We start from the raw sequence: 19,787 nt of genomic DNA on the forward strand, positions 1-19,787 counted from the left end.
CTCTAATGCTTTCATGCTCACCGAGAGCGTGTCACTCCAACGCCCAATAATCAAACACTGTGGTTCCAGCTCTTCCTCTTGCATCCCCTCCGCGTTTCTTGTCAGGAATGAGACCGGGGAAGCGCTGATTTCTTTTCCGGGGATCTGATCCTATCAGTAATATCAAAATCAAGTATTAATACCCCACTCTCTTAGAACAAGCTCATACCCGTGTGATGTAATTGAGGGATAACAACGTATCATGTTTAGTGTTACCCGACGTCAACGCGACATCGTCGACAAGTAAGTTGCAAGAGCTATTCCAGCACAAGAAGATAGAAAAGTCCCCGGTTGGTGACTGGTTAGGAATGAGCCTAACCGTAGCCAGCTATTCATTCAATTCACTTCTACTTCCAACTTCGGAAGCTCAAGTCGAAAGGGAACATTTGGATACATTTTCTCACCAACGAATGTCTGCAAAACACCACTGCAAACTTACTCGTCCTCTTCGACCGCGGCTCTTCTTTGAGTGGTTCTCCTTCATTTGCTTACTTTTTATCTTCATCTTCACCAACCTCGTCCGTATCGTCATCTTAGGAAGGCCTGATTTCGCTTCGAACTTGCCCTCCTTTTCGGTGCGGTGAAGCGCACTAATGTAAATGCCACGATTTGTACCAGATACAAAGCAGCAGAGAACCAAAAGGCCGGGTCAGAACAGCACAGAGCCTTATGAATATCAATGTACAAATCCATACTATGAGTTGGAAATTTCCAATATACTTACACCCGTCTTGACGTGCAAGATCGGTGTACGTATTGTCCACCTTCATGTGCTTGTGTTGTGGCCTCGAATCAAGCTGGTGCAAAAGGTTATCAACTTTAACGTATAATAGACGAGCGGATGTTCGAGGGCTACTGTCGCGGGTATACCCGTCGGCGGGCCGTGTTTAGCGCGGCTTTGGGAACAGTTAGCCGGCAAAACCGCAATCAAATCAAATCGAAAGAGGGCATGAATGCTGGTTAGCTGCGTCAAATTAGGTTGAGCAATGAAAATGTACCAATGTGCACACTATATGAATCTGCTCTACACGTAGAATCTTAACAGTCTGTGTCACTTGCTAGATCTACTAGGTAAGTCAATCAAGTGGCAGACTACAACCAACCACCCGCAATGAATATCGCTCAAGCACTCTGTTTCACTGCGATCTGCGCTGCTCAAGTCAGCGCCAATGGGATCACGGTCATACCGATGCCGGACCTATTTAAGCGAGGCCTACAATCACCCTGGGTTGGATATTGAAGCGGCACTCCTAGTAAAACTGCACTCAAACGTCAGCAGCTAAATCAATCTAGCGAATCGAGGAATGCTTCATTTTGGGAAAGGTCACACCTGGCTACGAGTACATACCAGGGATATGAGTTGTAGTCCTATGCTGCTCTCCTCAACTTGGATATGGAAATCTCTAGTGGCTGCGTACGGCGGGCGTGGAAGATGGGTTCGATCCGGAGTAGTGACGAAGTTGCGGTAGCTCCCGGGAACAGACAATCGTCTTGCAGACAGCCCTTGCAATCAGTTATAGTAAGCAAGTCGAGTGTAGAAGACATAACTTCGTGTGTCGATATCAGGTTAGTCATAGTTTTCAGACGCGTGAAATCGTGTCACAAAGTACTTCTGGCGCTTGCATGAAAGGGTTAGTTCTCCGCCAACAACTTGCAGTGGCCTTCAGTTGCGCTGGCGGAGGAGCAAGGGCTCGAGCGCACTACGACAACGGGCGAGGGCAACTAAATCACCTGCCAGGGTCGCGCACTATCGTTGAAGTCCTCGACGGCAATTGATTCACCGACCGTCTCAAGACAGATGGAACCTCCGTCGTAGTTCGTGGCGGCAAAGTGTCTGTCGAAATGCGACAGGAGGCATCGGGTTGCATTGCGACACCCGCGCCGCAGCCCCTCCCCGCGGCGGCACTGCTGCAGTACCTAATACAAAAAAAACAGCAGCGCCAGCGCCTGTTTCGCCAATGCAGCAAGCCATCACGCGCGTGTCGACACGCGGGCGTTTCCCGCCAACAAAACGCCATCACAACAACTGGAGCTCGTCGACGACTGCCCAACTGCTCGCCGAGTGCAACTCAACTCCGCTGCAGTATCCAGGCGGGCGCGTAACAACCACCAAAAGAGGCACCTTGCGCTTGAAGTGCGCTGTCCATTCCCCTCATCGCGCAACCCGTCGCCCGCCACTCCACGTCGACCGTTGCGCTCAGAGAGTGAGTGGCGAATGCATGCATCACCCGTCGTTACTAGCGCGGCAGAGGCGAAACCTCCTTTCACCACTGCTGCTCTGCCGATGGGTTTCCCCTAGCGCCCACAGCCGGCGCCGTACGCCCAGCCCTCCGCCGTCCATGGCGTCGGCACTCGCGCATTTCCCCTCCCAGCCAGTTGCCACATGCAGCCCAGCAGCCGCAGCGCGTTCGGCGCGCCGCCGCCCTCGTCGCGGCGCAGCTCGGCGGCCGACGCGCCGCTGACCGCCGAGCGCGCCATGATGGACCAGATCCGCTTCAAGCTCGAGCGCGCGCAGCGGCGGCTCGCGCGCAACGCGCCGGCCAGCGCCAGCAGCAGCAGCAGCAGCTACATCCCGTCCTCCGACTACCGCAGCGCCGCGCACAGGCCGCCCGTGCGCAGCGTGCGCGTCGAGGACCTGGGCGCCTACGCGGCCGGGCCGCCCTCCACCATGCGCCACCACGGGCTGCCGCCGCCGCCGTCTACGCGCCGAGCGGCGGCTCCTCCGCCCTCCACGCGCCACAAGCACTCGCTCCAGTCCTCCTCCTCCTCCTCGTCCTCCTCCAGGCTCTACGCCCAGCAGCAGTACAGGAGCAGGTCCAAGTACGCCCAGGGCAGTCTGCAGGACGCGGCGGACCCGCTCAATGGCGGGCCGCCGCCCCTGTCCTCGCCCTACCTGGTCTACTCCAGCTCCCGGCCCCCCATGACGGGCTCGCATCACAGTAGAGCCAGAGCCCCGCAGAGACTCGACAGCGGCGTGAACGCGCCGCCGTCCGCCCTCAAGTCGGGCGTGGCCAGGCCGCCCAGCTCCCGCGTGCGCTTCGAAGGCCACGAGGACGCGCGCGAGGCCGCGGACAAGAGGCACCGGAGGGAGAGCGAGGCCGAGAGGAAGCTGCGCAAGGAGCGCGAGGCGCGCCACTTGCGCCACCGCGAGCACGAGTTGAACGCCAGAGCCAAGGCCGCCGGCCCGTCCTCTCCGGTTGCAGCAGGCGCCACGCGCGGAAGACGCTCCGGGTCGCTGGAGAAACCGCCCAGCTCGGCCATCAAGCTCTCGGCCTATGAAGACATCGCACAGGCCATCCCGACGTCGCCCGTGGGGCGTCCACGACGCAGCTCCATCAGCAACCCGCCGCCCAAGTCGGACATCAAGGTGTCCGCCTTTGACGACATGATCCCTCGTCGACGAGGAGGCTCCGCAGCGCAGGACAACCCGCCGAAGCCAGCTGAACCGGAGCAGATGAAGCAGGAAGTGCCGGTTGATCAGACGCCGGAGGTTGTGGACGCCGCGGAGAGCGTTGCGGCTGACACGGACGCGGACGAACACTCGTCCGAGTCGGACAATCAGGAGCCCGCAGAGAAAGAGACGGTGGAGCAACCCCCTGTTCAGGAGAAGACTGTCAAGCCGACCGCGCCGCCCGAGCCTGTAGCAGTAGACACACCACTGCCGGCGGTGGTACCAGAGCCCAACGACCCAAGTAGCTCCAGTGATGAAGACGATGCCGAAGCGGCAGCGTATGACACGGACGATAGCCTCTACGAGTTTTCGGACTTCGACACCGACTCGGAGTACCTGTCGTCAGGGTACTCGATGTTCAATGCGAACGTGCTGGAAGTGGATGTAGATTCCGACAACAGTGATGAGGAAACGCCGATTGAGAAGCTGGCGGTCAGTAACCAGGAGTCGGAAGACGAAGACGGAGAAGTGCCTCCCCCTCCAGCATCCGAGTTATCTACTGTCGACGAAGAAGACGACCAGGAACCTCAGCCAGCGTCAAGGCTGACAGCAAGGGATTTGGCATTCTTAGCGTTGGGCCGTGCCAGCAGTTGCTCTCTTTCAGATTTCGGTTCCCCCGTTTCGTCGGCAAGTGGGAAGATTTCGCCAAAGCCAAAACCGGCGCCCATGTCATATGCGCCAGCGTCATCAGCATTCCCGCGATCCCGCGCCGGGCGACCACCAGCTCCGGCCACTACAGGACGTACCCGGGTGCCACCTCCGCTATCCACGACCTCAGTATCGAGCTACGTCCGTCGATCCCGTGCCAGGGCACCCATGGACTTGAAAAACCAGCTACCGCCATCGATCGGTGTGCTGTCCGGACTATCGAGTGGTTCGTCAACGTTTGAGATGGACCCTTCCTGCTTTTACGACGTGACGTGGAAGTCGGGCGAGTTTGCGTTTTCAGTGCAGCGGGTGTACACTGAGGAGAATGAGTTCGAGTTTGACGACCGGAACCAGGAGCCGCAGCTCTTTTTGCGCATGCTGCTGAACACGGAGCGTAGTACGTGCAAGAGCTTCCGGGATGTGCGTCTTGGTGATGTGTTGATTCGTGTGGGCGACTCGTACGTGTCAGACCTTGGTCTGGAGGGGTCAGGGACAGTGCTTACGAAGTTCTTCGCGAAGCTGACCGCGCAAACCCCGATTAGGCTCACGTTCCAGCGAATGGCCCCGAATGACTGGGAAGGAGGTGTGGAGCTTTAGGCGTTAGCAAAAGTAGGAATCAAGTGGAAGTGCAGAGCGACAATAAAGGGAAAAAATGCAACTGTGATACAACGATTTTCGGCTCCTTCATTCAGTCAAAACCTTGCCATCTATTCAATAATGCACTATTCGCTTCGATCTCGTTTAGATACCAATAGATGACCATTTCCTGCTCAATGTTGCGCTTGGTCGCTTTACTCCCCTTCCCGAATTTTGCAGGTATGGAAGCTCTACTTCAATTTACAAGCAACGAGCACGCCAGGAGACACATCTTTGAAAGCATGGCATGTTTCAACTGAGTTAGACGTCCTAAGATTGATTTTCGATCGTCATCCTGCGTATCCTCGAAACCAGCGACTCGCTGCTTGCACTTCTTCGCGCTGTATGGAACGATTGGGGATATGATGTTGTTATGCGAGCTTTGGACGATGCTTGCGAGGCGGAGCGAGGACGGAGTTTTTGTTGCTGGGTCAGGTGGCTGGTTGGGTCAACACGAATCAACGACTCGCTGCTGCTTGCGGCCTCTCCTACAATTGTGTTGTCTCGATTCATGTCTTGTGCGAAGCTGCTTTGACTGCGTGAGGTTCGTAATGGTCGAGACTCCGACTGTTGCTGCGGAAGTCTGGAAATCGAGTGATGCCTGGACATGATCGAGAGCAGCCTGTTGTGCTTTTCCTCGTGCTGTTGCAGCGCAGAGCGATCTACCGTTGTCCGAGCACTGAGGATCCGACGGAGTATTTTCTTGTTCTCGTCCAATATCTTCGACTGGGCTCGTGACCGGACGCGTCCTGCAGCTGACATTGTGTTCGACGCGTGCATCATTGTTGGTGCGTTGTACTCGACAAAGTTGTTCTTCATGGTTGCTGAGCCGCGCGTGTACAGCGCGTGACTAGCTGCTGATTGTGGAACTTCTGGCAGCGGTTGAACGCATTCGTGATTCGAGTGAGCTGGTTTAGGTACCACAACGGTGTTCCTGTCGTAGTTTCGGGCTGTAGCGCACACAGAGGCTTTGGAATATCGCTGTGCTGGTTTCCGGGCGGCCTTTTTCTTTTTGACCCCGGAGCTTTTGGCATTATCCAGTGCGATGATCTTCTTAATCAGAACGAGGTTGTCGTGGTCGATCTGCTTCTGTCGCGACTTCGCCGCCGGAGACTTCGATCGAGCAACGAGCTTCACTGGGCTGGACGAATTCCAGTTTCCTCGACTTGTGTGGATGCGATGAGGGTGTGCAGAAGCCGTGAGGGCAGAGGAAAGCGCTTGCGTGGATACCGAGCTGGCAGATTGGATGAACTCAATCCGGTCGCGATGTGCCTGCCATTGAGACTCGTGCCAGCGTTCGTCCAACACCCGGTTGCAGACGCTCCAGGCTGGTGCCCGCGCCATCTTTCTTGTACAGAGCTTTATGTGGAGACAAGAAGCCTATTTTTGAGGGGAATTCCTCCAACTCTGTGGGATGCGAATAGGGACGATCAAGTTGCAATTGAATCGGACAAACCAACCAACAAAAAAGGAATGTTCTTGCGTAGTCTCCATAATCGGAAAAGCAATCTACTCACAAGGATGCAGAGCTTCACTATGTTGTGTCACCGGTCAGCTCTTTCCTTTGACACGCTTGCTCCGTCTCCTCTTCTGCCGTGCGCTCGGCGATGAAACTCACGTCCTGTAGCACCCCAATTGCTCGATGTTACTGTTTCCGCTTTTTGTCGGGCTGTTGCCTTGGTACTGTAGCACTTCCACCTCAGGCAAGGCAATTAATTGATTAATCGAGGGATCGACAAGCAGTGGCCACTTCAACTTACCTCACGCTTCGAAGCCAGCCTCTCCGTATACAGTACACCTTAAGTATGGGCAGCGGGAGGCTGCCACTCACTCACTCGACGACGGGCGGCACAGACAGCAAAGCACGACAGGACAAAAGCCCCACGACAAGTTGCCTTTAGCTCGCCAACTTCAACTCCCTCTAGGCGAGCGGCCCCCTGCCCCAGTACAGAGAGCTCGGCGTCTCATTGGTCGATTCGAGTTTCTTAGGCGACTTATCAGCCGCAACGCTCATGCCCGGGAAGCCGCCGCTGCCCCACGCCGACTCGGGCGCGCCCGTGAGCGCGCGCGACGCGTCCTACTGGCTGGCGGTGGCCTCGGCGCCGTCTTCCTCTCGCTCGGGCGCCGCCGCCGCCTCCTCCGCGTCCGCACGCAGCCTGGACGCCAGCAGCTTCCTCCTGAGCATCCGCAGCAGCAGCAGCGGCGCCGCCTCCAACTGGAGCTTCCTGGACGCGCCCGCGGGCGGCCACAGCCTCAGCCGCAGCGGCAGCCACAACCGCAGCCTGCTGCAGACGAAGCAGACGCGGCAGGACGCGCCGCCGCCCTCCTCGCTCTACGACAGCGACCTGTTCGTGCCCGTGCCGCACGCCGCCAGGTCGCGCCGCGCCAAGCCGCCACAGCCGCGTGTGGAGTCCAAGCGCCCCGTGGTCGTGGCCGAGGAGGTGTTCGAGCACCAGCGCTACCAGATGGTGCTGGGCTGGGGCGCCAAGGGCCACTTGCTGCCGCTGGACCCGGACAAGTTCATGCGCGTGGTGCATCACGCCGCCCGCCGCCGCAGAGGCCGCGCAGCGGACGAGGAGCCGGACGACGTGCTGCTGGAGTGGCTGCCGTCCGCCACGTTCCCGGACATCGCGCTGCCCGACCCGCCCGCGGCCGGCGCCGCCTCCTCCTCCTCCGCCGCCGCCTACAAGCAGCGCAGTCGCTCGGCCACCAGCGCGTCCAGAGCGCCCGCGGCTGCGCGGCAGCAGCCCACGCACAACACGTCGACGTCGGCGGCCGGCGGCCTCGCCGGCCCCAGGTGGGAGTGGGTGAGTCCGTGGCACCTCGAAGTGCCGCTCGACAGCCCCCGCGACGCCGTGGACGGCTGGCAGTACGCCTCGAGCTTCTCGCACTTCGCGCCAAGGCCGTCGCTGCGCTCGCGCGGCCGGTCCATCGACTCGATCAGCCAGTCCTCGTCCCAGTCCGGGGACATGCCCTCCTCGTCACCGGCCAGCGCGTCGGGCAAGCGACTGCGCGTCCGACGACGGAAGTGGATCCGCTACCGACGCCTGCGGTCCGGTCGCGGCGCGCTGTCCACTGGAGCTTCGTCGAGCGCCTTTGACGACGCGTTCTTGGACTCCATGAGCGGCTGGCTGCGCAAGCGAGGACACGTGCGCAAGAACTGGAAGGCGCGCTACTTCGTGCTGGAGAAGTCGGTGCTGCGCTACTACACGGACTCCTCCTGTTCGAAGCTCAAGGGCGAGGTGCTGCTCTTCCACCCGCAGACTCGAGTGCATTACGTGGACGTCCATGTTGCTGGTGGTCGCGACGCAAGCTTTGCTATTCAAGTGGGACCGGACTACACGCTGTTGTTGCAGGCTGCCCAACTTCGCGACCGTGAAAATTGGATGTACTGTATCGAAGACGCACTGCTGTGTCGAGATTCGTATCACCCGCAAGGCATGACCAGCGGGCCTGAGCCGTACTTCGATTTGCGTGAGAGTGTGGCACAGCGAAGGTTGCTCAGCGCTGAGGCAATGGCACTGGATGGCACCTCGTTCCGCGATAACCTGGGTAGTATCAGCCACGCACACGGAGGAGCGGTTAGCGGCGATTTCAGTGACGACGACGAAGAGGACGACGAAAATGAGTCTTCGTCGTCACAGGGGCAAAGAAGAAGTGGTCACCAGGGCGGTAGTGGCAGCAACGGTAGCGACGTTCTTCGGCTGTGGGCCTCGCTCCACGCGAAACCTGGTGGTGTTCTGAGTGCCGTGAGCTCTGCGTCTCCTACGCTGCGTTCGTTGCTGCGCGCATGTGATAAATATCTCGCGGCCATGGCTATGCGGCAGCACATTGCCGGCTTTCTGGTCATGTTTCGTCAGAAGTATGCACAGCCGACCGCTTCATCGGTGTCAGCAATGGGGACGTCAGCTTGGACGCGTCTGTCGGAGCCTTGGGTGCCAATGGGCCAAGGTGGCAATGAGTCGGACAGTGATCAGGAACTTCGGGAGGGCTCACTTGGTGCTCCGCCTCACGAGCTCCAAAATGTCACGGCCCTGCAAGATGCGCGCAGCTTGCTAGCGCTAAAGAACTATCGATTCTTTCTGGAGCGGTCACTGGAGCTTGTGATGGAGAATTTATCCAAGATGGCAGACCCCAGCACTCCTAGAGAGCTCGGAGATTCTGCACTCAACGGGAAACGCGCGCCAACTGATGATGAATGGGCACTCGCTCGCCGGGCCGCCCTGTACAAACTAGAGCGGCGTACATTCATCCCGCTGCAAGAAATTATTTATCAACTGCTTGGGACTGGGGCTGGACCAGGCCGCGGTCAGAGGCAAGAGGAAGAGGAACGATTCGAACGCCTACGAGCGCTGGTAGCTACTCAACCACAGAGTTTCCTGGAGATCCAACCATCACATCAATCACCGTCCGAATGGAAGTCGGCGATTGCGCTGTTTGATTCCATGGATAACTACTCGTTGCCATCGGAGAAGGCTGCTGTTCTAGTGGAGGTGGCGCGATGTATCTACGAAACTCATGTTAGGGAGCACGGCTCCGACGCGACTGGTGGTTCTAGACCCAGCCAGCAAAAGCAGCCGACGCCAATGGCCGCCGATGATTTTCTGCCCATTTTCATCTTCGTTCTGGCGCGTTGCCATTTGCGTAGCGTGATCGTGGCTCGCCATCTTATCAGCGAGACCATGATCACGGCGCTGATGATCGGAGAGACTGGTTACTATGCCACAATGCTGGAGGCGGCGATCGGATACATTGCGGCCTTCGACGGAGCAGCCAAAGCGGGTGGACTAGTGGGCAGGAATAGTGGCAGTGGTAGCACAGCCACCAGCAGCTTTTGAGCTGTTTGATCAGAGCGAGCTTGGCTGCCGTAGAGCAAGTTCTGGGTTCAAGTCAGCTATGTTTCGCGTGCTTCCGTAGTTGATCATGGTGGAAGTCGCTTTCGATAGCATCGACTCAAGCAGCCTAAATGACAGTGAAGGCCGTTATCAAGCACAACGCCCTTGTTTGAGGCACTGTGGGCCAGCTGCAACAGACTACAAGCCAGTTGACGGCATTCATGGCACGATGCATGTAAATCTCTTTAATTATTAGGCTGAAGTTTGTTGTCAAATTGTCAAAGGGTGTGTGAAGCCGCTCAATCTACCACGAGGCTGTCGTTGTCGACTGAAGTTGTAGGTTGCTATTCCATGACAGCGGTCTGCCGTGCTAACAGGTATGCGCTTCAAGTCTGCCCTGCACTACATGCCATTGACCGACCGCTTCTGGCTCGACAACACAGTTTTTGTCTACTCACTGCTGCAGCACCCATCGGAACGCGGAAAATGTCCTCTCGTGCCTTATTTGTACTTCAACTAGGACCAATTGACAAGTGCAACCACGGCAATTCATCTTCGGGCGCACCTTCAACTGTCGCCAACCGTTTGCTCACGAAGGACAGCCTCGACAATGCGGTGGTGCTAGCGACGGAGTCGCCCCACCTCACCTGCCACCACTTCCGTTCGAGGTAGTGCCCCGCTTAAGACAACAACGGTGCGACCGTGGCTGATCGCTGGCGGAGAAACAGGCAGCTCGTGATCCGCTTACTCGAAGGCAGACGACTTTCAAGCAAGTTTTGCGGCAGTGTTTCGAGCGCACCGCTCCCACGATGCTGTGCGAATGGCACGTTTCTCCGATCCGTAGCCGCGCTTTGGCGCCAGTGCGTCGGTGTTCTTCGGGTCGGTGTTCGGGAGAGCTGCGCGAGAATCAGACGAGTCCGGTGTGTCGCCCCGGCAGCGTGTGCTCATGAGCGGGCATGACGTCTCCAAGCAGAAGCTCCGCCCGCAAAATGGATAGGCAGGCTGCGGACACCCATCCAGCCAAACGCCAGCCAGCCAGGTCACGCGTGGCTTCCTTGCTTGCTCGGTCTGCAGTGGCGTCCCCAACTCGATCTTGCTTGCCTGCGAAATAAACACGCGTCCGGCGGAAATGGACATACAGTACAGTATCTTTTGACGCTTCGTCCCGGCTCTGATCCCCACGAGACGCATGCAATGCGGCGACAGACCGGCCGACCGTCACATGGCTACATGCCTGCCAGGCCGCGCCGCCGAAAGCAAGGAGCAAGCAGCGGAGCACCGCCAGCGTCAGTAAACACAAGGACCCGTCGCCGGCTGGACGATCACGCTGCAGCGACTCCGCCCCGCGCGTCGCTGGCCAGCTGGCCGCACCGCCTAATTCAAGCTGCGCCGCAGATGGTCCGCGCACGGAGACCCCGAGCGCCTATCCACGCTCCTCCCTCGCTGACACTGTCAGTGACAGCGAGTCGCTGTAAACGTGCGCACACTTTGCAGAACCCGACACAAGTTGCAGCGCCACTTCCGCTCACCCGACGCAGACACAGAAACTGACTGTTTCTGCGCCGCTGTAAACGGCGAGGCCCACATTCGTAGACCCGATGTCGCGCCAGCCCGCATTCGCGCAAGCCGACGCGTCTCGCGCCCGACACCGGGACCAGCAACGGCGCCGCACCGCAGACACGCGCGCTCGCGTCGCCTTCGCCAATGTGGCGCGCTTACAGAAGGAACTTGTTCCCCCCAGACGAACGCGGGTCTCCAAAGCGGAGCCCAACACTGCGAGGCCAGTCTGTGGTACTCGGCTGATTATGGTGCTCCTCACGGGGTGCTGGAGTATTCCGAGTGCCCGGCCCAGCCCGGCTGCCGCGCGGCCACGCGGAAAGCAGACCAAACCAGCAGGGTCTAGTCGAGCCTATTCAGGGACGCACGCATCAACGGCTCGAGCTCTGCAGGCGGATATTTGGCGTGCTCTCTCGTCGGCAAACGCCAGGCTTGGCGAGCTGTCGCGACTGTGTGGCGACTGCACTATACTGGTCGTAATGGTCAGCTAGATTTTGAGACTTGGTTGCTGTTGCAGTACTGAAACGATTCGCCGGTAGATTGCGGGCATATGCCGCGGGCCTGGTTGGTACTAACTCGCCCATATTCAGCCTGGCGCTGCGACACATTCGCGCGCCGAGCCATGCTGCGTCGGACGACGCTACCGTTTATTGAGCACCCGCAACACTCCAACGGTGTACTGGTAGGTCCTTGCCCCATCCGAAGCACCTATCTTCACACGAGGCTAGATAGAGCTTGGGGTTACCGTAGACTCTACGGCGTAGAGCGTTTTTCGAGTCCCAACACATCAAGGATGGCAAAAAAATTATGGAAGATTTTTTTCAAAATAAAAATATCGAAAAATATTTTTATTTCCATTTTTATGATATTTTTTACCATTTTTATACATCAAACCCCGCTGAAACGGATCGCCTGGAGCACCGTATAACACAGTAATTACCTGAATACTGGCCTCAACGCATACTGACGAGTGGGCTGCCACCGCAGGGCTACTTCAGCTTCATAGGTGGCGGAGCCGACCATGCCGATCGAGGTCAAGACACCTGAGGACTTCAGCAGCACCATCGGCGAGAAGCAGCCGGCCACCGTGCAGTTCTCGGCGCCGCGGTGCGGTGGCTGCAAGATGGTGACCCCCAAGGTGACGCAGCTGACGGAGAACGAGTTCCTGGCCGTCAAGTTCCTAAAGGTGAGCACCGAGGCGTCTGCAAGGAGATTGATGTGGACTGCTTCCCCACCTTCCGCGAGTGCAAGGACGGCGAGATGACCGCGTCGCACGTCAGCAAATACAGGGCCCCACCTAATAGAGCGTGGTTGTCAGATTGTGTCCGATACAAAACCGAAGTGTTTTATTTTCGTACTTACACGAATAAAAGTGAAAACATATTTTATTATATTTTTTCACGAATAAAAATATTTAAATATTTTTTTTGCCATCCCTGAACACATGACTTCGATGCAGCGATATTCCCTGATTCAAGCTCGCTTGGAACTTGGCGAGACCGCGTGTCGAGGGTGCTTGGAACATTTATTGGTGAGACCGAGAACTCATCTCGGCGCAGGACTCGACAGAAGATCGCGGGGGAGGAGCGCCTCGGTGGATTCAAGTTGAGGGCGGCGTCGTGGCGTTGCCGTTGCCGTTGTTGCTCGAATATGTAGCACAGTTGGACGGATACCGACGCGACATATTCGTGTCTGTCCACAGGGCAAACACGTCTGGCAGCGCTTCAGCGTTTTGCCGCAGCACCACGGTTGCGTTCAGCACCGAAGTCATCATCTCCCTGCTCGGTGGTGGGCATGCAGCACCGAAGTACAGCGCCGAGCGTCGGCGCGCTCTAGTCGCGCCTTGAAGGCTCCCAACACGGCGAAATTGCAGGGCGATCGCCGTATTGCTGCTGCTCATCGTTTGATGTGTCCACCGCAGCGTCTCTCGTCAGCCGGCGAGAGACAATCCAGCTAGATGCGCTGACCCGCATCACGGCTTTGCTTCCGGCTGGAGGACCCCCTACCCGCTGTATGTCTTGCACATTGCTGACCGCGGGAGCCGCTCGCACCTCAACTCACTTTTCGATTTGGAGCGCGCCTGTAGAAACGTCCTGAGCCCCGAGCTACTCTCCGTCCGCCATGTCCGCCAGCACCGCCGTTCGTCCCGCAATTATGAGCCAGCCGCGCTTCCGCGACTCGCAGCAGGACCGGCCATTCGCGTGCCCGGTGCCGCTGTGCGGTGGCCGCTTCCACCGCAAGTTTACTCTGCACGAGCACATGAAGACCCACACGGGCGAGCAGCCGCACCAATGCCCCTTCAAGTCCTGCGGAAAGCGCTTCAGCACGTCCGGCAACCTGGCGCGCCACAAGCGGCTGCACTCGTTGCACAAGATGGAGTGCCCAATAGCTGGTTGTACCAGAATCTTCACGAGCAAGGACATGCTGGCCAAGCACCAGAAGGTCCACAACGGCAACACCATCCACACCTGCGTCGTCGGCGACTGCGGCAAGACGTTCAGCACGGCCGGAAACCTCACGCGGCATATGAAGACGCAGCACCGATCGGTGCCGCTGCCGGCGAACTCGCGTGGTTCGCGGCAGCAACAGCACCGCCAGCGCATTCAGCAGCAACTGCAACAACAACAGGCGGCCAAGGTCGTGTCCCCCGTTCTGTCGTCGCGGTCCCCGTGCGACGAGTTCCCCATCATGGACTTTGACATGTTGACGTTCCTGCCCCCTGTCGAGGAGCAGCTGCAACAGCAGCAGCAGTTCTCGTTCCTCGACACCCCGGTGCATTCGGAGGCCCTCTCCGACGAGGACCTGAAGGACCTGCTGGAGTGCCTGTTCTAGGTGGACCCGAGCCATCGAGCAGAGCTGCCAGTCTGCGCTAGCTTTGTAACATGTAGCTTGCGTTTGTAGAGTCGACACCTAGCCAGACAGCCTAGCACCAGCCACGCTTATTTAATACGAACATGCAATACACGTTCGAAACGCAAACGCGGTGTATGGATAGATTGTCTTCTTCATTCTCAGTCTCGGGATCACTTCAAGGTTCCTCGCCAAGATGGGGCACTTACTGTACTATGACGACCAGAGCCGCTACCTTACTGCAAATCGCCTCCGTCACCTGCTCAGCGGCGTCAGCCACAGCCAATTCGCCGACCAAGCATTTCGGCCGAAGCCTTGAGATCGGTGTCGCATCGAGCCCCAGTTTGTGCGACGTGTGAACTTGCGGCGTCTCATTTAACTGCACAGTGGGAGCCGCTGGCATCATCACGCGCGCGTGGTTGCCGTGCGACGCTGCTTGGGTGTGCCCGGCCGGCGGCCGAATTTCGGCCAGAGCCGGCGTACCACTGTCAGGGCATCCGCCCAAGCTGCCTGAGATGACGGACGGCCAATCGACAGCGCGCGCACGCATGATCCGAATATTCATTCGGCTCTCGCTTAGGTCAAGCGTGTTGCGACCGAAGCACTAAAGATTCCAGCGCGACCAGTGCGCCAGTGTCCGTGGCGCTAAAGCCTCCGTCGAAACTCAAGCTGAGCCATTATAGTTGCTGATGAGAAACAGTGTCTATTGTCCCTGTTTGGGGTGTCGCTACCTACACTATCCAGGAAATAGTCCTGTGAAAACTCCTCCTTCCTCCCTAACTTACTCCTCGAGTGTGAGCTACAGGTATTATAGTTGCACCATTGCAGTCTGCGAGCGTGTATGTCGACTACTGAAACCGCTCCGCTCCGATAGGCGGCGTCGACGTGAAATAGAAAGTGACACTGTGTTTCAGTCGCGTGGCGTTATCGAGTTAACGGGTGTAGCCATCTCGTTGTGGTCGCCATCGACGCTGTCTAGCTCTCTCTAATCAGTCTAACTTGGACGACGCGCGGCCGCCGATGTGGGCAGAGCCCGACGACAGCGCAGCCAGCAGCGACTTCACGCTCTGTCGCAGCTTATTCCGCAGCGCTGTGAACTGCAGCGCTTCCGCCTGACCGCGGTCCTCCTCCGTCTTCTCCTTCTTCTTGTCATCGTCGCTCTCGGCATCATTTTCCAGTGTTTGTTGTTCGAACTGTTGCTGCTGGTGAGCAGCCTCTGCGGCAGCAAACGTCGGGTACTCGAACGATCGCGCAAAGCGCGAGTAGATCCGCTGCAGACTGTGCTGCAGCTCCTTTTGCATCGCCGGTCTCAAGGCCGGAAGCACCTTCTCCAAGCAGTCCAATACGAACACAGCGTCTTGAAGCTATAAAAGCAAGTAAAACAATGGTGTTAGATGGTATTCGGAAAGAAAACACGACAAAATTGCTGGCGCTTACCTTCTTCACCGCGTCGAGATAGGATTCGCACTGCTGTGGAAACAGAGCCGCCGAAGTGAAGACCTCCCAAATGTTGACTCTTGTGGCGATTGAAGCTGCTGATACGCGAACCTGCACTTGGTGTTGATGGAACGCCAGCGCGAGAAGAAGCTCTTCAGCCACAAATTGCTCTCGCAACGTCTGAAGTAGCCCGACAAACTTGGGAACACGCGTGATGTACGCGGCAAAGCCTGCATGCCACAGCGCACATTCTCCGAGAAGGCGAAGCAGAGCTGGGAACCATCGCTTGTCCAGGTACTGAGCTTGCTGTTCACTGTCTGCGTTGCTAGACGGCGCTGGTGGCAACAGCGAGAGGAGTGTTCGTAGCATGCCGCTCTCGTGAAGCTTCTCGGTGGTGGTACGGGCATTGGGCGACGCAAACAACATGAAGTGCAGTAACTGCAGGAACACCACTGCCAGCTCGTCGTCTCCGTCACTTTCGTTATCATCAGCCCGCTCCGAGGAAACAGGTTCATTTTCTGGGGTGACAGTCTTCTTCACACGGCTAGGGGTGGTCGGGACTGAGGCAAGATGATGAATTTCTTGTGCAATGAGCGGCAGCAACTCTTGAATAACCAAGGCCAACCCTTGCTGTGCACGCTGGGCCGCACCCTGATGGAACTCCCGGGAAATCGCCAGCTCAGCTAGCACACGATAGACTAGGTGCTGCGGTTGCTGGACCCGGCGATGTGTGGGTTTCATTGCACTGGGAACTGCCTGCTGCCTCAGAAGATATTCTATCAGCTCCTTCAGTCGCCATAATGCATTGCGACTGGAGCCAGGAAAGCGCAGCACGCGGTCTCGCAGCACATACAAGTATCTACTCCACTCGCCACGTGGGCCGTAAAGCGTAGTAGGTTCGTTGTCCTGTTTGCTTTCATTCTTGGATCCAGCGTCTTCAGGTGTCCGATCCACCAGCATCCTCATGATGGCAACAAGCTCCTCATCAAGACGCCATTGCTCCCACTTCTCCATGGAAACCGTCTGAAAGGACGATGAGAACGTGTGCGACGCCATATACCGCAACTTGTCAGCTCTCGAGGCGTTCGATGTAGCCGCTGTCTGCTGGTTCCACATGGGGATACGGTGAGGGCGAGGCTCCGGCAACTGCCCTTCGTAGACCTCACTCAGGTCGTCCGGGTCTTCCTGGGCTGCATACTTCTCCACAAACACATCACCTTCTTCCGCCTTCTCTTCCTGATCCGCCTCCATGACGCTTGGCTCCTGTTTCTTGGTCATCTCCTGCTGCAGCGGCTCCACCGCCAATGACGACAGGAGCGTCTCCACACGGGCATCGTCCGGCGTCTCTAAGCACGTCCGGAAGACCAACAGCTGCAACGACGCAGCGAGCAACCCACTGGCCTCCGAGCTGCGCGACCTCTGCGCCCCAGCAGAGCCGGCAGACGGTCCCTGGTCGTTCAGGAACGCCACGCCATCCAGCAGCGTGGCCGTCACGGGGACCTCGGCCGCCTCTTGTCGAGTCGATTTCTCCGCCGATACTCGTCTGTAGAGCTCCGCCAGCGCCTCGATCGACGCGTCTTGCACATGCGGGAAGTCGAACTGCAGTTGCATGTACGCATCTCGCGCCAGTCGCTCACTATTGGTCGCGGAAGCGGAGAAGGCCCCGGACAGGAAGAGCCCCGTGTACTCCTGGGGCGATTTCTCGCCTTCCGCGGCGCTGTCGGAGCTAGAATCACTCTCACCATGTGCGCCAGACGGAGGCGAAGGCGGAGGGAGCGACGACAGCCCACCGGCCAGCGCCGTGTTCTCCTGAAGCGCCGCCACGAGCTGCTGGATGAACAGCTCCCGGTCCATGCTGGTCACGTGACGTATTATCGTACTTTAGCGAGCGAACCCGCCACTTTGGACGAAGATGGCTACATACATGGACACACGAATGTCTAAAAGCACTGATGCGTGTTACTCTGTATTCCGATCGGACTTTAGAAAGCGCTACCGCCAGTCGAGGTGGCAATAGATGCGAGTCGCGGTTTGCACGCTGCCGCCGTCCGACACCGCATGGCTCGGCGCGCGAATGTGTCGCAGCGCCAGGCTGAATATGGGCGAGTTAGTGCCAACCAGGCCCGCGGCATATGCCCGCAATCTACCGGCGAATCGTTTCAGTACTGCAACAGCAACCAAGTCTCAAAATCTAGCTGACCATTACGACCAGTTTAGTGCAGTCGCTACACTGCTACTTACAGACACAGTCGCGACAGCTCGCCAAGCCTGGCGTTTGCCGACGAGAGAGCACGCCAAATATCCGCCTGCAGAGCTCGAGCCGTTGATGCGTGCGTCCCTGAATAGGCTCGACTAGACCCTGCTGGTTTGGTCTGCTTTCCGCGTGGCCGCGCGGCAGCCGGGCTGGGCCGGGCACTCGGAATACTCCAGCACCCCGTGAGGAGCACCATAATCAGCCGAGTACCACAGACTGGCCTCGCAGTGTTGGGCTCCGCTTTGGAGACCCGCGTTCGTCTGGGGGGAACAAGTTCCTTCTGTAAGCGCGCCACATTGGCGAAGGCGACGCGAGCGCGCGTGTCTGCGGTGCGGCGCCGTTGCTGGTCCCGGTGTCGGGCGCGAGACGCGTCGGCTTGCGCGAATGCGGGCTGGCGCGACATCGGGTCTACGAATGTGGGCCTCGCCGTTTACAGCGGCGCAGAAACAGTCAGTTTCTGTGTCTGCGTCGGGTGAGCGGAAGTGGCGCTGCAACTTGTGTCGGGTTCTGCAAAGTGTGCGCACGTTTACAGCGACTCGCTGTCACTGACAGTGTCAGCGAGGGAGGAGCGTGGATAGGCGCTCGGGGTCTCCGTGCGCGGACCATCTGCGGCGCAGCTTGAATTAGGCGGTGCGGCCAGCTGGCCAGCGACGCGCGGGGCGGAGTCGCTGCAGCGTGATCGTCCAGCCGGCGACGGGTCCTTGTGTTTACTGACGCTGGCGGTGCTCCGCTGCTTGCTCCTTGCTTTCGGCGGCGCGGCCTGGCAGGCATGTAGCCATGTGACGGTCGGCCGGTCTGTCGCCGCATTGCATGCGTCTCGTGGGGATCAGAGCCGGGACGAAGCGTCAAAAGATACTGTACTGTATGTCCATTTCCGCCGGACGCGTGTTTATTTCGCAGGCAAGCAAGATCGCGTTGGGGACGCCACTGCAGACCGAGCAAGCAAGGAAGCCACGCGTGACCTGGCTGGCTGGCGTTTGGCTGGCTGGGTGTCCGCAGCCTGCCTATCCATTTTGCGGGCGGAGCTTCTGCTTGGAGACGTCATGCCCGCTCATGAGCACACGCTGCCGGGGCGACACACCGGACTCGTCTGATTCTCGCGCAGCTCTCCCGAACACCGACCCGAAGAACACCGACGCACTGGCGCCAAAGCGCGGCTACGGATCGGAGAAACGTGCCATTCGCACAGCATCGTGGGAGCGGTGCGCTCGAAACACTGCCGCAAAACTTGCTTGAAAGTCGTCTGCCTTCGAGTAAGCGGATCACGAGCTGCCTGTTTCTCCGCCAGCGATCAGCCACGGTCGCACCGTTGTTGTCTTAAGCGGGGCACTACCTCGAACGGAAGTGGTGGCAGGTGAGGTGGGGCGACTCCGTCGCTAGCACCACCGCATTGTCGAGGCTGTCCTTCGTGAGCAAACGGTTGGCGACAGTTGAAGGTGCGCCCGAAGATGAATTGCCGTGGTTGCACTTGTCAATTGGTCCTAGTTGAAGTACAAATAAGGCACGAGAGGACATTTTCCGCGTTCCGATGGGTGCTGCAGCAGTGAGTAGACAAAAACTGTGTTGTCGAGCCAGAAGCGGTCGGTCAATGGCATGTAGTGCAGGGCAGACTTGAAGCGCATACCTGTTAGCACGGCAGACCGCTGTCATGGAATAGCAACCTACAACTTCAGTCGACAACGACAGCCTCGTGGTAGATTGAGCGGCTTCACACACCCTTTGACAATTTGACAACAAACTTCAGCCTAATAATTAAAAAGATTTACATGCATCGTGCCATGAATGCCGTCAACTGGCTTGTAGTCTGTTGCAGCTGGCCCACAGTGCCTCAAACAAGGGCGTTGTGCTTGATAACGGCCTTCACTGTCATTTAGGCTGCTTGAGTCGATGCTATCGAAAGCGACTTCCACCATGATCAACTACGGAAGCACGCGAAACATAGCTGACTTGAACCCAGAACTTGCTCTACGGCAGCCAAGCTCGCTCTGATCAAACAGCTCAAAAGCTGCTGGTGGCTGTGCTACCACTGCCACTATTCCTGCCCACTAGTCCACCCGCTTTGGCTGCTCCGTCGAAGGCC

The 19,787-nt window shown here is 58.1% G+C and overlaps 4 protein-coding genes across 4 annotated transcripts; 3 read left to right on the forward strand and 1 right to left on the reverse strand.

The window, feature by feature from the left end:
- Window positions 1-2,422: 2,422 nt before the first annotated feature.
- IUM83_12415 (uncharacterized protein) lies at window positions 2,423-4,735 on the forward strand (the record flags this gene model as incomplete). The annotated part of the gene is made up of 2 exons (XM_067937039.1): window positions 2,423-4,535; window positions 4,608-4,735. The coding sequence occupies 2 exons, from the start codon at window positions 2,423-2,425 to the stop codon at window positions 4,733-4,735; spliced, it is 2,241 nt and encodes a 746-aa protein (XP_067785313.1).
- Window positions 4,736-6,786: 2,051 nt separating this feature from the next.
- On the forward strand, window positions 6,787-9,612 carry IUM83_12416 (uncharacterized protein; the record flags this gene model as incomplete). Its single annotated transcript, XM_067937040.1, has 1 exon — window positions 6,787-9,612. The coding sequence occupies one exon, from the start codon at window positions 6,787-6,789 to the stop codon at window positions 9,610-9,612; it is 2,826 nt and encodes a 941-aa protein (XP_067785324.1).
- A 4,080-nt stretch (window positions 9,613-13,692) lies between these two features.
- On the forward strand, window positions 13,693-13,998 carry IUM83_12417 (Zinc finger protein 76; the record flags this gene model as incomplete). The annotated part of the gene is made up of 1 exon (XM_067937041.1): window positions 13,693-13,998. The coding sequence occupies one exon, from the start codon at window positions 13,693-13,695 to the stop codon at window positions 13,996-13,998; it is 306 nt and encodes a 101-aa protein (XP_067785326.1).
- Window positions 13,999-15,005: 1,007 nt separating this feature from the next.
- Window positions 15,006-17,307, reverse strand: IUM83_12418 (uncharacterized protein; the record flags this gene model as incomplete). The annotated part of the gene is made up of 2 exons (XM_067937042.1): window positions 15,006-15,380; window positions 15,454-17,307. The coding sequence occupies 2 exons, from the start codon at window positions 17,305-17,307 to the stop codon at window positions 15,006-15,008; spliced, it is 2,229 nt and encodes a 742-aa protein (XP_067785338.1).
- Between the last annotated feature and the right edge of the window lie 2,480 nt (window positions 17,308-19,787).

This window comes from Phytophthora cinnamomi, assembly GCF_018691715.1.
Source record: "Phytophthora cinnamomi strain GKB4 chromosome Unknown Contig81, whole genome shotgun sequence".
In the NCBI taxonomy this organism is placed as follows: Eukaryota; Oomycota; class Peronosporomycetes; order Peronosporales; family Peronosporaceae; genus Phytophthora; species Phytophthora cinnamomi.